Raw genomic sequence first — 18,191 nt, 5'->3', positions numbered from 1 at the left:
GGTTCAGTCCAAACCTATTTCATCCATGAAGCCTCCGACAACTGACCTTCTCTCCCAATTAGAGTTCCCTATTGTTTTGTATCTGCTGATCTCATGTGTTCAATTAGACTAGAAGAACCACAGCTAAATAAAAACAACTACCACCTTATCGAGTGCTTATTATGTGCCAAGCAGTATACAAAGTGCTATACAAACTTATCTCATGTAATGCTCATAATCACCACATGAAGGGGTTTCCCCCATTTTACAGAGAAAAGAGAGACAAGGTCACAGAGCTAATTAATAAGTGGCAGAGTTTCCTGTTCAAAAGGTTAGGAAAACACTAGTTTCAATTAAAAAAAAAAAGTCTAATTAAATGATTGGACTTTTCAGAGCTTTTATTATATGAATGTGTCCTATGAGTATGTAGGGGGAGCAGGAGAAGGGGGCAGGGGAGGAGAATACCTATTACTATTACATCGGATCAAGTACTCCAGAAACACAGAAGTCTGTATCACCTGCCAAGCCAATGCTGGTCACAAAGAAGTCTAATAGAAGATGACTGGGAATCCAAGGGATATAATTTTAAACTCCTAACAATGAAGCCAAATGTACTTAGAGCCATGGCAAATATTTAACTCACACCAGACGTGTGAAAAGTTCAGTGTTTCTTCTAAATCCCCGAATGAATTTATCAATATTACAATCACCCGAATTCAACCACACCAGAGCTGATGTGGGCAGGAAGAAAGCTGTGGGCTTATCTATGGCCGAACACGTGCCTATTTCCCGAATCTAGACTACCTCCCTAAGACAGCTCCTGAGAAGTAGAATGACTGCTAAATTTCTCTCCAAAGTGCTCATACCAGTCAATGTAAATGGTCCCCAGCAAAGCACTGAATCCACCAAATATGAATATACCACCTTCACCAGCAAGCAGGTTCTATTGTTTGCACACAGATACACATATGTGCACGTTTTATTAGAAAATCTAAAGACATAGACTGATACTCAAGAGAAATCATTATGAATAGGACTGTAACTTTTAGGTTATGTTACTTAAATGTTTTTCCAAAGACTACATATCACACCCAAATTTACCCCCGCCCAATTAACCTCTCAGGGCTGAAAAAGAACTGGGTATACAGCTTGGGCGTTCAGTAATCATTCCCTTATGATATGAACAAGAAATTTCAGGGCCACAAAAGAACCATTTAAAAACTATCTCCGGGCTTCCCTGGTGGCGCAGTGGTTGCGCGTCCGCCTGCCGATGCAGGGGAACCGGGTTCGCGCCCCGGTCTGGGAGGATCCCACATGCCGCGGAGCGGCTGGGCCCGTGAGCCATGGCCGCTGGGCCCGCGCGTCCGGAGCCTGTGCTCCGCGGCGGGAGAGGCCACAGCAGAGGAAGGCCCGCATACCACACACACACAAAAAAAAAAAGAAAAGAAAAAAAAAAAAAACTATCTCCACGTGAGGTTTTAAAGAAAAATACTCCAGAGACGACTGACTACAGAAAGTCATTAACTACCTAAAATCAGGTATTTGAGCCTTTTAGTAGTTAGGACCCAGCTTTAAATAGCTTTAGCTTCTTCAGCAGGAAAAGGAAATCTATTCCCCCCCCACCCCCGCCTTTAAATAAAATATATTCTAAACAGAAAAAAGGCCTTGGTACAGAAAAAGCAAGTTTGTTGTTCTTTTCTCTAGAAAGAGAAATGTGAAACTGAATTACTTGCATAACACTCAAATAAATGGTGCTGACCTAAAACAGTCATTTACACTTTGTAAGCATATCCCATTTCTGGTTTAAAATAAATCTTCTGTTGTGTGACTTTGTTAAAAAATCACACCATTTTTATATTAATGGAAATTATATCAACTGTATGTCTTTACAAAATAACTTAAGTATCTATTTTTTGCCTCAAACTTACACTTCATTATTCTTGATTTCTAACCTACAAATCCGGAGATGGTTTAGTTGGAAAGTGTCTTGTTCCATTTATGTCTAAAACTAGAATCAAATCATTAGTTTTCCATGTGGCTACACAATTTAATCTTTTTAAAAGGCCTAAAAATATAAAAAGTAGACAAGCGTGATTTAAAAAAAAAAAACAAAAAAACTTTTTTTTCTAACACTTTTTGATGTTAAAGACAATATTGAAAGTAATTCGTCATTCAAGGGTAAGTGTCCCAATAAGCTCAACCATTCTTAAGTGAAAGCAGTCCATGACTTAAATAGCTTAGTATCAAGGAAGTTTTCCCCATTATCTTTCACACAGATAATTCCAAAAGTTCCAATTCATTCTACACTGCCACCAAATATACTACTTACTAAACAACAACTCTCTGCCTATCACCAATCCATCCGTTTTTCCCCCAAACTGAACTATTCTTTTTCTTTTCCTTATGTCATGCACTGGTGACCATCCACACACTTCCTTTCTGAGGTCGGTAATACCTCACTCTCCTAGCTCTCCTCCTTGTGACCAAGCAGCCCACATGTTTCTGTCCCCTAAATGTGGAAATTGTGCAAGATGCTGTCTTTGGCCCTAGTATGTACTGCTCTCTATACCAAATGAATGGTCATCTCTACTCTAGAGACTTCTAATCTCACCCGCAGCCCTACGTCTAACCTCTGTCCTAACCATTCAGTATCAGTCATACTTTCTCAAAGCTGCACCGTGCTTCTACTCCCACTAGAGCTCTGCGTGTGGTTTAACCTTTTTTATGCCTGGTCTAACTGGCTAAGTGAACAGCTCTCTAATGGCCTGGATAATGTCTATGGTACTCCTACAGAGCCCCTTCTTTCCCAAGAAAACAGTGCCTTTGTAAATACTCATTAACAAGAAATGAAATGAGCTCAGGGTCAGCTGTTCTTGGTGCTACCTCTCATTTCAAGATATAAATCTTAATCCTTAATAACACGCAACTGTTAAAAGGGAAGCAGATATATATTATTGAGCTAGTAAAATATCAAGACAATGTTAAACGGAAAGTACAGAGTGTATGCTATGTATACATTTATGTTATAAACACAGACACACAAAATCACACTTGTGTGTACATGTGTGCTGGGGAGAGAGTAGGATTTCTGAAAGATTAAACAGTGTTTACTTCTGATAGCAGAACAGGGGAGCTGAGATGGAAAAGAGATTTTCTTTTCCTTATATATAGCTGCGACTGTAAAGGTAGCAGTCAGATTCAGAGGGAACCAAAATAGAGCCATGATATTTATGGGTTAGAGAAGATGTTTCTAGAAGGGAGATCAATAGTCAATTCAATTCAATTGCTACAGAGATTAAAAATCAAAACTAAGGGACTTCCCTGGCGGTCCAGTGGTTAACACTCCCCACTTCCACTGCAGGGGGCACAGGTTCGATCCCTGGTCGGGCGAACTAAGATCACACATGCCTCATGGTGCGGCCAAAAAAACCCACTAAACTAAAATTAAGCCTTTGGATGTGGCAAACAGGCAGCCCCTGGCTTCCTTATTACTTTAGTTTTCTGTGGAGAGGGAAGAAGGTGAGCCAAATGTGCTAGAAGATTGACAGTGAAAAAAAAAAAAAACAACAAAGCAAAGCCCCTTTGCTTCCCAGGTCCCTCTCTTCCTCCCTAAAGTTAAGTAGTACTACAAATTTTAAGAATTTTATATATTTCTTCTAGTCCTTTCTTTTTAAAAAAACTTTTATTCTATCAGATAACTATGATAGAATAAAATATAGTTGGTTTTACTTTATAATTTACATAAATGATATCATACTTTTTGTTTTGCAAATTGCTCTTCCTACTCAAGATTGTGTTGAGATTTAACCATGTGATTATATATAACTAAGTCTACATTAGGTATTTTAGCTGATACAACAGAATATTGTAAGTGATATTAATAGTAACTGATCAATTCTGATAGGCCTTTTAAAAATTACACACAATACTGCAAGCAATATCCTTGTATCATGTCTCTCTGAACACACGTGCTAGAGTTTCTCTAACCTATACACCTAAATCACAGGATATGTTTTCAAATTGACTAGATATTACCAACTTGCTCTCCAATGTTGACAGAACAACTTCACTCAGGCCAGTATTTCAGGTACACCATTTCCCAAAATCCTCACCAACACTTGGATTTCTTGAACATTTTGATTTTTTTTTTTTGCAGTAGGTGGGCCTCTCACTGCCGTGGCCTCTCCTGTTGCGGAGCACAGGCTCCGGACACGCAGGCTCAGCGGCCATGGCTCACGGGCCCAGCCGCTCCGCGGCATGTGGGATCTTCCTGGACCGGGGCACGAACCCGTGTCCCCTGCATCGGCAGGCGGACTCTCAACCACTGCGCCACCAGGGAAGCCCCAAGTTTTTGGTTTTGATACAGCCAAACTTATCAAATTTTTTCCTTTTATGGGTGTTACTGGTGCCTAATAAATCCTTCTCTACCTTGATATTCTCCTGTATTTTGTTCTGATCGTTTTGTTTTTCATATCTGTCTTCTGTTTTAAAATTTACTGGAGAAAGCTTAGTCTCCTCCTTACCTCAGTCAACAAGATCACTATAGATCACCTGTATTAATGGGAGTGAGATGGATGCATCCTTGAAGCAGGTTCAGTAGAGTTTGCACTTTTCTTCATAATCTTATTGTAACACAAGAGATCAGAAAGCCTTTAAGGAGCCCTAATTTTAAGGAGATACGGGTGAGATGTGGAGGCTAATCCTTAAATGATCTGAATATGAAAACCATCAAGGATGTGGTCCTATTGTGATAATCACATACTCCAAATGTGGTCTCAAATAAGCCATGAAGAAAATATGGCCGCCTAAGAGGAAGAGAAGCCATATAACATGGAGCCACATATACTTCTATTTGTGAGAAATGACTCTAGATTCATGCGTACGCATATGCAACGAGGTAAGGCAGAAAATCTTCTTACTGTGCTGGGTTACACAATGCCTACTATCCTGGGTCAGGTAATCTACGAAACAGATTTTCAGACAGGTATTTGTAAAACGTTTACTGGGAAGTGCTTCCACAAACAAGAGTGAGAGAAATAGGTCTAAGCAGAAGAAGAAGAACTGAGGGGGGCAGTTGAAATAAAGGCTTCAGTCAATCCCACACTGGAATGGCCCTTCAGATAATTCCCAAATTGAGAAAAAAGTCCAAGCCTTTGTATCAACCCATCCCTTACCCAAACCAACTAGTCCTTGGATGCAAGTGGCCTCTGGGGAAGGGGACTAACTTGGGCAAGTGATCTCGTTTAGCTATAAGGGCAACTCCTAGAAAGCAACTCAGCTATGAGTTATCAGTAGGCAACATTCCCAACAGGCTGGGATAGGATTATTTCCCTCTGGACAGGAGACAGTCACATCCACTACACCCATAGCTTATCTTCTCTTATCATCTTACTTATTCCCTGATAAAGCCAACCAGCAAGTTGTGAGTTGACCTATGAAGAGGCCCATGTGGCAAAAAACTTAAGACTCAGTCAATGGCCTGTAAGGAATAGAAACCTGACAAAAACCAGTTGACTGAACTTGGAAGCAGATCCACCCACAGCTGAGCCTTGAGATGGCTGCAGTGCCAACCAACACCTTGACTGCAGCATTATAAGGAGCCCAGAGCCAGAAGAGTCAACCGAATCATACACAGAACCCTGGCCTATGGAATCCAGGGGTAAGAAATGCTGTTTTAAGTCACTGAATTGTAGGTAATTTGTAACACAGCAACAGAGAATTAATACAACCCCTCTAGCCTTGATACAGAACCAAGAGACCAAAGTCCTTTTGTCTAGTGGTATAGAATGTGGCCACACTGCTGATCTATGGGAAAGGGAGGATTTGTTTCTCCCTTTTTCCTCTCTCTTCATCCCATCCCACACCTGAATTAGAAAAAGGATACGGTTATTAATTATTAATAATCTTTATATAGGAGACACAAATACTACATGATTACACTTATATGAGGTATCTAAAGTAGTCACACTGATAGAAACATAAAGTGGTGGTTGCCAAGGCCTGGGAAGAGGGGGAATGGAGAGCTGTTGTGTTCAAGGGGTAGAGAAGTTTCAGTCGTGCAAAATGAAAAGGCTCTAGAGATGTACTGTACAACAATCTGCATATAGTTAACAATACTGTACACATAAAAATTGTTAAGAGGGTAGATTTTAGGTTGTGTGTTTACCACAATAAAAGTAAAATAAAGAAAATCTGGGTCAAGTACATCAACACTAATGCTTCCAGTTTAAAAAAAATTACATAAGTTATGGATTTTGATGTAAAAAATTACATCATAAAAAATACTAAATTAAATTTACTTTTCATTCAACCCAAATAGAATGTACATTTTTCAAGTGCTTATTGTGGGTTTTACTTTACATCATCCTATCACAAGACTACAGAGACTGAGGATATTCAGAAAGTGCATGAAAAAAGCAAGTCTTTAAGAAGAGTTTGAGTGATAGACTAGAGCTCGCTACATCTGCCACAAAGCAACAGGTTTCTATAGTATAGCTGTGGGCATAAAAATCATGTAATGACAGAGACATTTAGATTATGTGGGGCTTCCCCGGTGGCACAGTGGCTAAGAATCCGCCTGCCAACACAGGGGACACGGTTCGAGCCCTGATCTGGGAAGATCCCACATGCCGCGGAGCAACTAAGCCTGTGTGCCACAACTACTGAGCCCACGTGCCACAACTACTGAAGCCCGCATGCCTAGAGCCCGTGCTCTGCAACAAGAGAAGCCACCGCAATGAGAAGACCGCGCACCACAATGAAGAGTAGCCCCCACTTGCTGCAAGTAGAGAAAGCCCACGCACAACAACGAAGACCCAACGCAGCCAAAAATAAATAAGTAAAAATAAATAACTTTATAAAAAATAATAATAATAAAAAAATAAAGATTATGTGGGCACCTCAACCCTACAGCCTACCTTGTTCTGTGCATTAGGTAGATGAGTAAAACATAGACACTTTTTTAGAAGATATTAGTTAAGTCATGGAGTCTGATGTGATTTCTTAATTTAATTTTCAAATGATTTCACTTTTCCCCAACCAGGAATTGAACCTGTGCCACAGCAGTGAAATCTTAACCACTATACCACCAGGAAACTCCCCTTAATTACTTATTAATCAATGTTTCCCAAAGAATGTTTGTCTTTGGCCATAGGTGGGCCAGAGGATCCTCGTGATGAGGATGAGCTTCAGACTGAAAACAAAATGCAAAATCGTTTACTCAGTTCTTGCCGAGGAAAAACACACAGTTCAAAGACTATATAATTTTTATTTTATTTTATTTTTTTTGCGGTATGCGGGCCTCTCACTATTGTGGCCTCTCCCATTGTGGAGCACAGGCTCCGGACGCGCCAGCTCAGCGACCATGGCTCACGGGCCCAGCTGCTCCGCGGCATGTGGGATCTTCCCGGACCGGGGCACGAACCCGTGTCCCCTGCATCGGCAGGCGGACTCTCAACTACTGTGCCACCAGGGAAGCCCAAGACTATAATTTTTTACACAGAAGCCTGAGCTTAATAGTAACACAATAAGTTAGGAATAGTAACTAAAATTAACCATTAAAATATCAGTGCATTAATTTAATTCAAAATTCTGTCCTATCTAATGTCCAGCTGCCACACACACCCTTCTACAACAGTGCACAGCCATTACAATGCACGAATGAATTTATATGTAGGACTTGCGACTTTAAAGAAGGATGTGTAAGCAGAGCTGACCTGTTTGCCAAGATTTCCAGTTATTGCTTCCTACACCTTTAATTGTAAGTTCTCAGTTTAGTTTCATTATTAACAGTATATTATACTGTTTTTCAATTAACCTATTCTACGCAAGGAGGTATTTTGATTCAACATTATTATTTGCCTTCGTCTTCTTTTTATGTGAACCTTAATCTTGATAAGTATACTTTAAAGATGTGTATGTTATGATCAAGTATAAATTAACTCTAATCCCACCAACAAAGAAGATAATATATAATCCCTTACAAAATTGGTTTGTGACACTTCATTCATACTTATTTATTTTACTTGCAATATAAATAAAAGGTAAATAAAATTCTTGATTATTTCCTAAATTTATAAACTACTGTTTATATGGTAAAATCACGCATAAGCTTAGGCTCCAACCTATTATTTCCTTCCTCTCAATTCGCTGTTGTCACCAAGCTCTTTTCTGACTGGAAAATAGTATGGGTAAGGAAAACAAGCCCTGAAGTGTTTGTTGTTCCTAAAATATTGTCCGACCCATAAAAGAACCAATGCAATGAATGAGCTGAGCTTTGTGAAGACTAACATGGCAGTTGTATCCAGGACAAATATCTAGGATGAAGTGCAGGCCGACACAAAAGATGTTCAACTAGAAACAAGAACTTGACCTAAGGTGGTAGAAAGCAAGAGTCAAAAGAAAAGATGAGGATCACTGACTAGACGTGTGGCAGGTATTAGATGTTAATGATAATGAAATCAGGACAGGACTATTAGCAAAAATAAACAAAACAGATATAAATAAGGTGGTGAAAAACAGAAATAATTTGAAGACTGCAAGGTTACTGCTATATCTGTTGGAAACAAAAAGAAGTAAGGTTAATTTTCAGCATTTTAGGTTATTATAACAAGATCTAAAAGTAGATATGAGTCTTTTCAGAAACTTAGAGATATCAAACATGAAAACAGAATGAAAAGTGGGTAGACTTTAGCTTAACTTCTGATTTACCTTTGCATTTGATACGTTTAATCATAAAAATCAAAAATAGAAATTAAGACAGTGTGATACCGGTTCAAGGATAGACAAGCCAACCAAGGAAACCTAGAAAGGTCAGAAACAGATCAACACATACCTGTAATGTAGTTTTACAACATAACCGACACTGCATATCAGTGATGAAAGGATGGACTTGTCAATAAATGATGCAGTCAACAGTTATATATTAGGGGGAATCAAAGAGTAAAGTTGAACTCCAACTCACACCATACATCAACCAATTTCAGTGAATTCAACACATTTGTGAAAGGCAAAACCATAATAACTTTTAGAAGACAGTATACGATAGTAGCTTTCTGGTGGCAGGGAAGAAACTAAGACACAAAAAGTAAAATGCATACAGGAAAGAACTAAAAAATTAAACTGCATCAAAATTAAGCACCTCAGTTCATCCAAAGACACAATGGAAAAAGTGAACTGACAAGGATACAAATCAATAACCGAACTGAAAAACAGGAAAGACCAGAATAAGCATTTCACAGAGGAAGTGTCAATGGTCAAACACATGTTACAATACACAACTGCATTGGTAACTAAGGCAACACACATTAAGTCCATAATGACATATCATTTTACACCAGTTCAAAAACTCTGGGAAAACAAACTTTGAAGAAGTCTGATAATATCAAATGTGAAAGAGAATATGGAACAAATGGAATCCTTGTCCTTGCCAAAAGGAGTATAAATAGATGCAACATTTTGGAAGACAATTTGGCATTATCTACTCAAAGTGATGTGCATATACCTTTAACTTAATGCCACCCCTAGGTATACACCCAAGAAACTCTTGTAGTATCTCTGCAACAAGAAACAAGGATAGCCACATTCTCTGTAATAGCAAAAACAGAGCAAAATAGGGGAATTCCCTGGTGGTCCAGTGGTTAGGACTCTGTGCTTTCACTGCCCTGGGCCCAGGTTCAATCCCTGATTGGGGAACTAAGCTCCTGCAAGCCAGGAGGCATGGCCAAAAAAACCCAAAAGAACAAAAAACAAACAAACAAAAAAAACACCAAGCAAAAACAAAAGTAAACAACGACAAAAAAAGCAAAACAAACAAAAGAACCCCTCCCAAAATAGAGAAATAATGCAATGAGAATCAAGAGTAATTTATCTAATGAAATACTACTTAATAGTGAAAACAGAAGAAATATAACTGCACATAACAAAGACCAATTTCAAGAATATAATGATGAGCTAAAAGTCACAAAAGAATGCATACATTATAATTCCACATATATTCAGTTCAAAAACATGGAATATGTTGTTTAGGAATACAAACTTGATGAAATTGTGAAGAAAAGCAATGGTAAACAAAGAATTGGGAATATGAAAAAAGGATGGGGTAGGAGGGGAATATAGGAGATGTAACAGGTAGTAATAAAGTTCTTTTTCTTTTTTAATATTGATTGATTGATTGATTGGCCACACCACACAGCTTGTGGGGATCTTAGTTCCCCACCAGGGATTGAATCCAGGCCCTCGGCAGTGAGAACACGGAGTCCTAACCACTGACTGGACCACCTGGGAATTCCTAAAGTTCTTTTGCTTAAAATAGGTGGCCAGGTACAGGGATGTATCATGTATTCTGATTTTTTAGAGCCTACGTTTCATAAACAGGTTTTATCACCTCGATATTTGATTTTAAAAAGGGAAACCAAATAGCTTAAATATCACACATTTGGTCAATTCATCTACACCATGTCCTCTTCTAAGCCAGATGGGTGGCTGCTATCTTTGGCTCCTTGATAGACTTAAAACGGACTTGTAGACAGGTGGCATACAATAACAGGGAAAATTTTCCTACTGGCCTTATAAGTAATAAACAAGGAGATAAAGACCAATTAAAACAAGAAAGGTAGATTTTTAATATAAAATATAATCCTTCTTTAAAAAAAACTGGGAAGCAAAAATTTAAGTCAGTCTTTATTCATATAGCACAGTATGAGAAGATACAAGAAACTTCAAATGCCTAGCTTAGTCAAAGATGGTAAACCAAAAGGTAAAACGGAGGAAACTTAGCTTTAAAAAAAACAGAACAGAACTTTATAATGAGAAATTTTACCATCAGTGAAAAGAAATAGACTGCTACCATACTAACAACCAGTTTAACACAGAATATCTAGTAAAAAACAGCTGCATTTACTGAAGGAAAAAGCAAGCGATGACACTATTTCTGCTGAGAAATAGGAGACTACTGGATACTACCACTAAAAAATGAGGCCAATGAAAACAAGCAATTCAAATACCCAAATCACACAATTTCTAAAAACATTTATGACATGTACAAAAATGCAAAAGAATAAGATGATTTTTTAAATGAACTTACCCTGAAATAAGTGAAGTTACAGCTGTTGAATAAATGTCACTCAAAAGCAGTCTCTTGGCTTTTTCTTACACAGCGGGCAACTTTCCTTTTGAATTCTCCATTTCTGTCTTCCCTCCATTCTTTCTGTAAGTACAAAAGTAACAGCAACTGATTTTATGTAAACTCCTCTTACAATCTCAAATACTAATTTTAATTTTGAATGTAATGCTTTGGTAATGTGAACACTTTTAAAATGTTAAAAAGTTGACAAGGTAGAAAAGTAGTCAAGAAACACTTTTGCAAGGCACTCTGCTAGGATACATGCAAATGACCTCTACAGGCAAAAGTCTCTTTAAAAAAGGAAAAGGCCCTGAAGATCATTAGCAGTTTTGTATTATGCTAAAAAGAAAGCTACGACTTACAAATAAGATATCCAGGCTATCTGAAGGATCACCAACTCTCCCTACTGGTAGCAACCAGAAAATAAAGTAGACATAACAGTGCCTCCAATATTAAGTATACGGGTGTAATGCATCATACTGAGATGATACTGAGTACTATTTCTAGTGGGGGCGGGGGAATGAGGGGGTGGGACACATGACAGTGACAATATCACTATCACTGCCTGGCCCATGAAAATGGAACACAAAACAGCACCAGTATAGTTTCACAGGAGAATAGAGCTGATTTTACTTAGCCTGTAAATATCAGGAAATTCTCACAAAAATGCCCAGCCCTTTCCCCCCGCCGCGCCCATATCATCCATTTAGGGACAGCAAAGACTACAGAAATCTTCAATACTTGCCTGTGCAGAGGAAGAGATTTGAACAACAATTTTTGCCCTCAAAGCAAGGTACCCCAGAAAGCCAATCATTATAATAAATGAGATAAACTATAATGCTAACATCTACAGAGATTTGGAGATGTTTGATGAAGTATTTATGGATAAAATGTTACTGTCTGTAATTACCTCATTAGCATATTTAAGAAATTTTAAGGAGAAAGGGTCAATTCCAGAAAAGAAGGAAGGTCAATCTCAAGAAAAGAAAAGAAAAAATCACCTAAAAAGAGCACTTAGCAGAGAGAAGTAAGACTGAGAGCAGGGAGATCAGATAGAAAGCTATTACAATAATGTAGGTAAAAAGTTAAAAGGACTCAAATCAATGGCAGAGGGGTGGAAAGGAATTTAGATATATAATTTGACTGACATTCTCTGGTGACACACAAGACTGGGCAAGGATGACGTCTAGGTAGAAGATAGATTGGTAGATGATGGTTCAAAGCAGGAGCTAGCTAATAACAGAGTCGCCATTTGTTGAATCCACTATGCCACACACTGTGGATGACCAGATGGGTGGTGTTATCATCTGCATTTTACATGTGAAGAACCTATGGAATCAACAGACCAAAAAGCACATATGTTTATCTCTTAGCTCTCCTAAGATCCTTAAAATGATCATACCGGAATTATTTTTTTAAGGTATAAATCCTCACTATCAAAGAAAATGGCATGAAAATCATCTAATAATGGGGAGAAATTTTTTCTGAAGACCAAAAGTAGATGGAAGAACAATGAAACACGCATTAGAGGAGAGAAAGTAGTAGCCTACAGGAGTCTCAATGGAACCCCAGCAAAGGAGGGAAAAGGACCTATTGAACAGAACTCTGACGTTAAAGTTTGGAAATGACAGCTCTGAGAAGTCAGTTAAGAAGTGGGGTTGAGGTGCATGCCACAGCTAAAGAAGACCCAGTGCAGCCAAATAAATAAATAAATAAATATTTAAAAAAAAAAAAAAAAAAGATGTGGGGCTGAGGGACTTCCCTGGTGGTCCAGTGGCTAAAACTTCACGCTCTCAATGCAGGGGGCTCGGGTTAGATCCCTGGTCATGAAACTAGATCCTGCATGCTGCAACTAAGAGCCCGCATGCCACAACTAAAGATCCTGCATGCTGCAACTTAAGATCTCACATACCGCAACTAAGACCTGGAGCAGCCAAACAAACAAATAAATAAATGAAGTGGGGCTGAAAAGAGTTTGACAGAAAGTCTGTATGACTCAATAGCTTGGCCTTTCCTCCTACCTACATCCAAAATTTTAATACCTTCCTAAAATAACAAAGATGATATATAGATTTTATATAAATACACAGAAGAGCACTAGAATTAGAGCTGCTAGTGTGGGTATTGGTACTGAAAGTAATTACTTCTTCACTTTGGCATTTAAATCGTACCCCTCTTCCTCCAACACACTCTTAGTTTTTTTTTTTTTCACTCTTAGTTTAACATCTGGCTTATTACTCACACACTCTTGAGTGGAACCAATTCTGCACACATGTGCCCCTTACGTTGTTTGGACTGATACTTGACTTACTAGAAGTTAGAATGGTTTTCTGCCAGTGTTTGCTTCAATTCAATTACTAAATTCAAAAATTCAAAGCCAGAGATTTGAAAGGGGGTTATTATATGTAGTGTCTTTCTACATGTAAGATTTCACCCAAGTTTTTATGCAGGTTTGGAATAACAAGAAAAAAAGGTGAATTTAGCCTCCCAGCTTTCACATATACTAACAAAGTTTCCAAGAATAAGAATTAGAACAAAAGGACTATTAAAGAAGGATAGACGGCTGAGGAACTAGGACTATTCTAGATTAAAGGAGACTAATAAAACATGAATACAGGACTTCCGTGGCGGTCCAGTGGTTAAGACTCCACGCTTCGGGGCTTCCCTGGTGGCGCAGTGGTTCAGAGTTCGCCTGCCGATGCAGGGGATACGGGTTCGTGCCCCGGTCCAGGAAGATCCCACATGCCGCGGAGCGGCTGGGCCCGTGAGCCATGGCCGCTGAGCCCGCGCATCCAGAGCCTGTGCTCCGCAACGAGAGAGGCCACAACAGTGAGAGGCCCGCGAACGGCAAAAAAAAAAAAAGACTCCACGCTTCCACTGCAGGGGGCATGGGTTCAATCCCTGGTCAGGGAACTAAGATCCCACATGCCGTGGAGTGCAGTGCAGCCAAAAAAAGTTAACAAATAAATAAAATAATTTTTATAAAAAAGAAAAGGAGAAGAGAAGACCAAAAAAATGAAAATAAAAACAATAATGTAAAAATGAGAAACCTACAATAAAATGGTAACAAACACCACCCTTTACAAAATAAAAAATAAAAAAATAAGTAAAAAATAAATAAAACGATACAAAATGTAACGTGAGGACTTCCCTGGTGGCACAGTGGTTAAGAATCCACCTGCCAATGCAGGGGACATGGGTTCAAGCCCTGGTCCAGAAGATCCCACATGCCACAGAGCAACTAAGCCAATGTGCCACAACTACTGACGCCCACACGCCTAGAGCCTGTGCTCCACAACAAGAGATGCCACCACAATGAGAAGCCCGAGCACTACAATGAAGAGTAGCCCCCACTCAACACAACTAGAGAAAGCCCTCGTGTAGCAACGAAGACCCAACACAGCCAAAATTAATTAACTAATTTTTAAAAAGTAATGTGGGTTCCTAAAATTCTGGAACCCCAGAATTTTGCCCCACCCATTTTGTTCTTAGGAGATACATGCTGAAGTATTTAAGTATATACTTAAACATAAAGATCTGTAAAGTATTCTCAGTTTAGCAAATAATAATAATCATAATGATAATGATAACGTTGTAAAATCTCCACATTTGTGAACCTATATGTGTAGGGTATAGGGGTGTTTAAGGGTGTTTATTTAACTAATGCAACATTTTGTAGGTCTGAAAGTTTTAAAAATAAAAGCTTGGGAATAATAATATGGACCTACTAGGGACTTCATAGTAAGTTCTCATAGGTATGACAGCTGTTTTATAGTTATATAGGATAGTGTCCTTATTCCTTTTTTTTTTTTTTAATTTGTTTTTTTTTTGGTGGTGGGGGGCTGCGTTGGGTCTTTGTTGCTGCTCGCGGGCTTTCTCTAGTTGCAACGAGCACGGGCTACTCTTCGTTGTGGTGCACAGGCTTCTCACTGAGGTGGCTTCTCTTGTTGCGGAGCACAGGCTCTAGGCGCACGGGCTTCAGTAGTTGTGGCTCGCGGGCTGTAGAGCACAGGCCCAGTAGTTGTGGCACATGGGCTTAGCTGGTCCGCAGCATGTAGGATCTTCCTGCCCCAGGGATCGAACCCATTTCCCCTGCATTGGCAGGAGGATTCTTAACCACTGCGCCACCAGGGAAGTCCCTAGTGTCCTTATTCTTAAAAGATGCAGGTACAAATATTTAGGGGTAAAGCTTAGTTATGTCTTACTTATCTTTGTACAGATTCATGAAAAAATTAAATGAATAAAAACATATCGATACACACCCACACATATATACTTATAAAGCTACTATAGTTCTAATCAAGTTTAATTAAACGGCAGGGGAGATGTGTGCATGTGACCACCTTACCGCAGCATCAACATTAGCAGGTGAGTCTCCATTAGGGTCTGCCAGCATAGAAATGACACTAATCATGATGGTTTCCACGGTGTGAATAGGCAGCCAGCGTTCCTCTGGCTTTTCATAACCATATTTATCTTCCCCGGGCTCGTGAAGAATAGAAATGCATACATCACCATTTTTATCAACTGCAAAATTAGAGATTAAGATTATGGTTTTAAATATTTAAAATAATTTGACTATACATAAAATACATATTATAATAAACATGGTCCCGATTCCCATGGCATCTGTATAAAATTCAATACCACTGTACCACTGAAAAGATACAGAAGTTAATTTCCAAAATGGAACCTGTTAACCTTTTAGGAAGACCAAAGATTGTACCAAGTAGGATCCACCTGACAAACCCAAAAGGAATGTAAGCTACCTTTTTCATTTGTGCAAAATTTCAAGACACCTAGTATGTAGATGGTGCCTAGCATTTACATGTAATAAATACAATGAAATGAAGAAATGGCATCTATTGAATCTGTTCTTCATTTGTAGAAAGTATATGGTCCAAACACCAGAACTGAGTTTCTAGATAATGAATTCCTAGTTTCCCCACTAACTTACTGATTGAAATTGTTAATAGTCAAAGGTCTAGAGACTTTCCTAAGAAAAAAATAAAAGGTAACATGATAATATACTTTTAAAATCACATAAAGGCAAAATTATATTTTCAGGGAAAAAGTATACTCAAATCCACAAAAGGAACATGTCATATTGCTAGTGAAAATTCATCAACATAAGTGATATTCATTAGGCCCCTAATCTATAAAACGGTTTTAAAATCCAAACCACAAATTAATTGTTGATCAAAAGGGGTAGAGGGGTCCTAATCCACATTTACATCACACAAATATTCCCTATTAGGGAACTATCAAAATCATAACATTCACTAATCTTCTACAGTGACATTTTCCCTATTGCAAAAAGCATACTTATTGGAGAAATGTTAGAGAAGACAGAAAAGTAAAAAATTTTGGTTAAAAAATTTTTTAACCAAATTTCCAAATCCTATAAATAATCAATGACAATATTTATGTATATTTCATCCCTGACTTCCTACCTAAAGTCCAACAAATTTATGATAGGTATAATGTTAAAGCCTACTTTTCACCTCCTAACTCAAGCACTCCTCTGCTGTTATAAACTCTGGTTAACCAGAGTCAAAGTTCATGTGCACTGTGGCTCTACGATAAATGCTTCTTGAACGCGTGCTGTGTGCCAGGCGCCCACCACCTGACATGGAGTTCAGCAGTGAATGCAACATTCAAGACCCATGCCTTCAATGTCTTGTATATGAGCTGTTCTGCAATTAAGGTTCCTTTTCCCAACTCACCTACACCTCCTAGTAAAATCTCTTAACTATAATGAAATGACTAACTAGATCAAGAGGCAAGAATAACAACAGCAAAACTTGTAACAGCACTATAAAGTTGAACAGAAAATGCTTACACAGTATTAAGATATTTTCCTCACTTATCACTTAAAATTTTTTCTTTGAGAAAAGGAAGTCATTTTCTTTGAGAACATTTAACATCAAATGTTCGTATAGAATTCTATCAGAGAGAATCTATTTAAGACCCATTTTCCTTTTATAAAAATTATTGTAATTTAGCACCTTTAAAATTTTTTAACCTTGTGTCATTTCATTTTAAACACACAGTTTAGTTTCTTAGAAAGAGGTTTTTATGCTTAATACCTATTACCAAATTACACTTTAAAAATGCAAGATATGAGCTGATAATTCTGAGTGACAAGGCAATAAAACTAAGATTTTTCTTTATTGAAAAATTTTTAAATTTCACAACTGAAATCTAGTTTAAAATACTTTTAGGGGCTAAATTTTTCCATGTACAGAAACTTTATGTATTTCCTCTTTAGTCAAATGTCTGTTCATATCCTTTACCCATTTATGTACTCAATGTTTAGTTTTCTTCTTGACAAACTGCTTCCTAATTTTCCTTGTTTAATTTTTGCCTGTTATTTTTTTCTTTCATTTCAATACCCCAATAATGTTTTTTAATAGCTGGCCTTATTATCTGACACAAGATTCATTTAAGAATCCCATACTGAATTTAGTTACCATTTCTCTTTCCTCTTTATAGTCTTCCAATATTTATTGCTTTTGAAACTAGAAATTCCTTGTTCCTAACAGCCAGAAAATAATATTCACTATTTTTAAAAATCACTTGAAACTTTTTATTCCATTTAGAGTTTTAATTCACTTTGCTGTTTGGTGTGAAGACAATTTCTAAATCAATTTCCCCGTAAGTAGCTAGCCAACAGTCTCAGCATCAATGACTGAAAAGAAAACACAGCTCTTCTTCCATCTTGAAACTAAACTACCTGAACCATGCATACCCTTCAAGCTATCTCCCTTCTCTTGAAGCTGTGCTCTAAAATTAGGAAAATCTGATTTCCCCTCGTCTTCTCTATTTACCCATCACTTGGGTACCCTCTTTTTTGCCTTATGGGAAACTGTCTTCTGCTTCCAAACAGGATGCTATGACTATTCTCACAAAGTGATTGGGAGAACATATTCTCCTGGGTACTTTAAAAGTCAACCCTTCTGGGCCCAAAACAACTGATACTGTTGAGGACACCTTCCTGGACACATTTTCCTCTCTTACTTCCGTGGGCACACTTCCTTTCCCTGGTTCTTGAAGCCATTCTCTCAATCACTTTCTTCTTTTCCTTTTC

The 18,191-nt window shown here is 38.2% G+C and overlaps 1 protein-coding gene across 1 annotated transcript in view; it reads right to left on the bottom strand.

The window, feature by feature from the left end:
* Positions 1 to 18,191, bottom strand: part of UBE2G1 (ubiquitin conjugating enzyme E2 G1) — a 32,305-nt gene that overhangs the window by 1,444 nt on the left and 12,670 nt on the right. The window contains exons 5-6 of the mRNA XM_055089780.1: positions 15,450 to 15,628; positions 11,063 to 11,185 (exon numbers count right to left, since the gene is read on the bottom strand). Of these exons, the coding sequence (XP_054945755.1) occupies positions 11,099 to 11,185; positions 15,450 to 15,628 (266 nt within the window). The 3' untranslated portion in view covers positions 11,063 to 11,098. The remainder of the gene's footprint in view (positions 1 to 11,062; positions 11,186 to 15,449; positions 15,629 to 18,191) is intronic.

This window comes from Physeter macrocephalus, chromosome 14, assembly GCF_002837175.3.
Source record: "Physeter macrocephalus isolate SW-GA chromosome 14, ASM283717v5, whole genome shotgun sequence".
Lineage (NCBI taxonomy): Eukaryota > Metazoa > Chordata > Mammalia > Artiodactyla > Physeteridae > Physeter > Physeter macrocephalus.
This window is presented reverse-complemented; position numbering and strand designations above follow the sequence as displayed.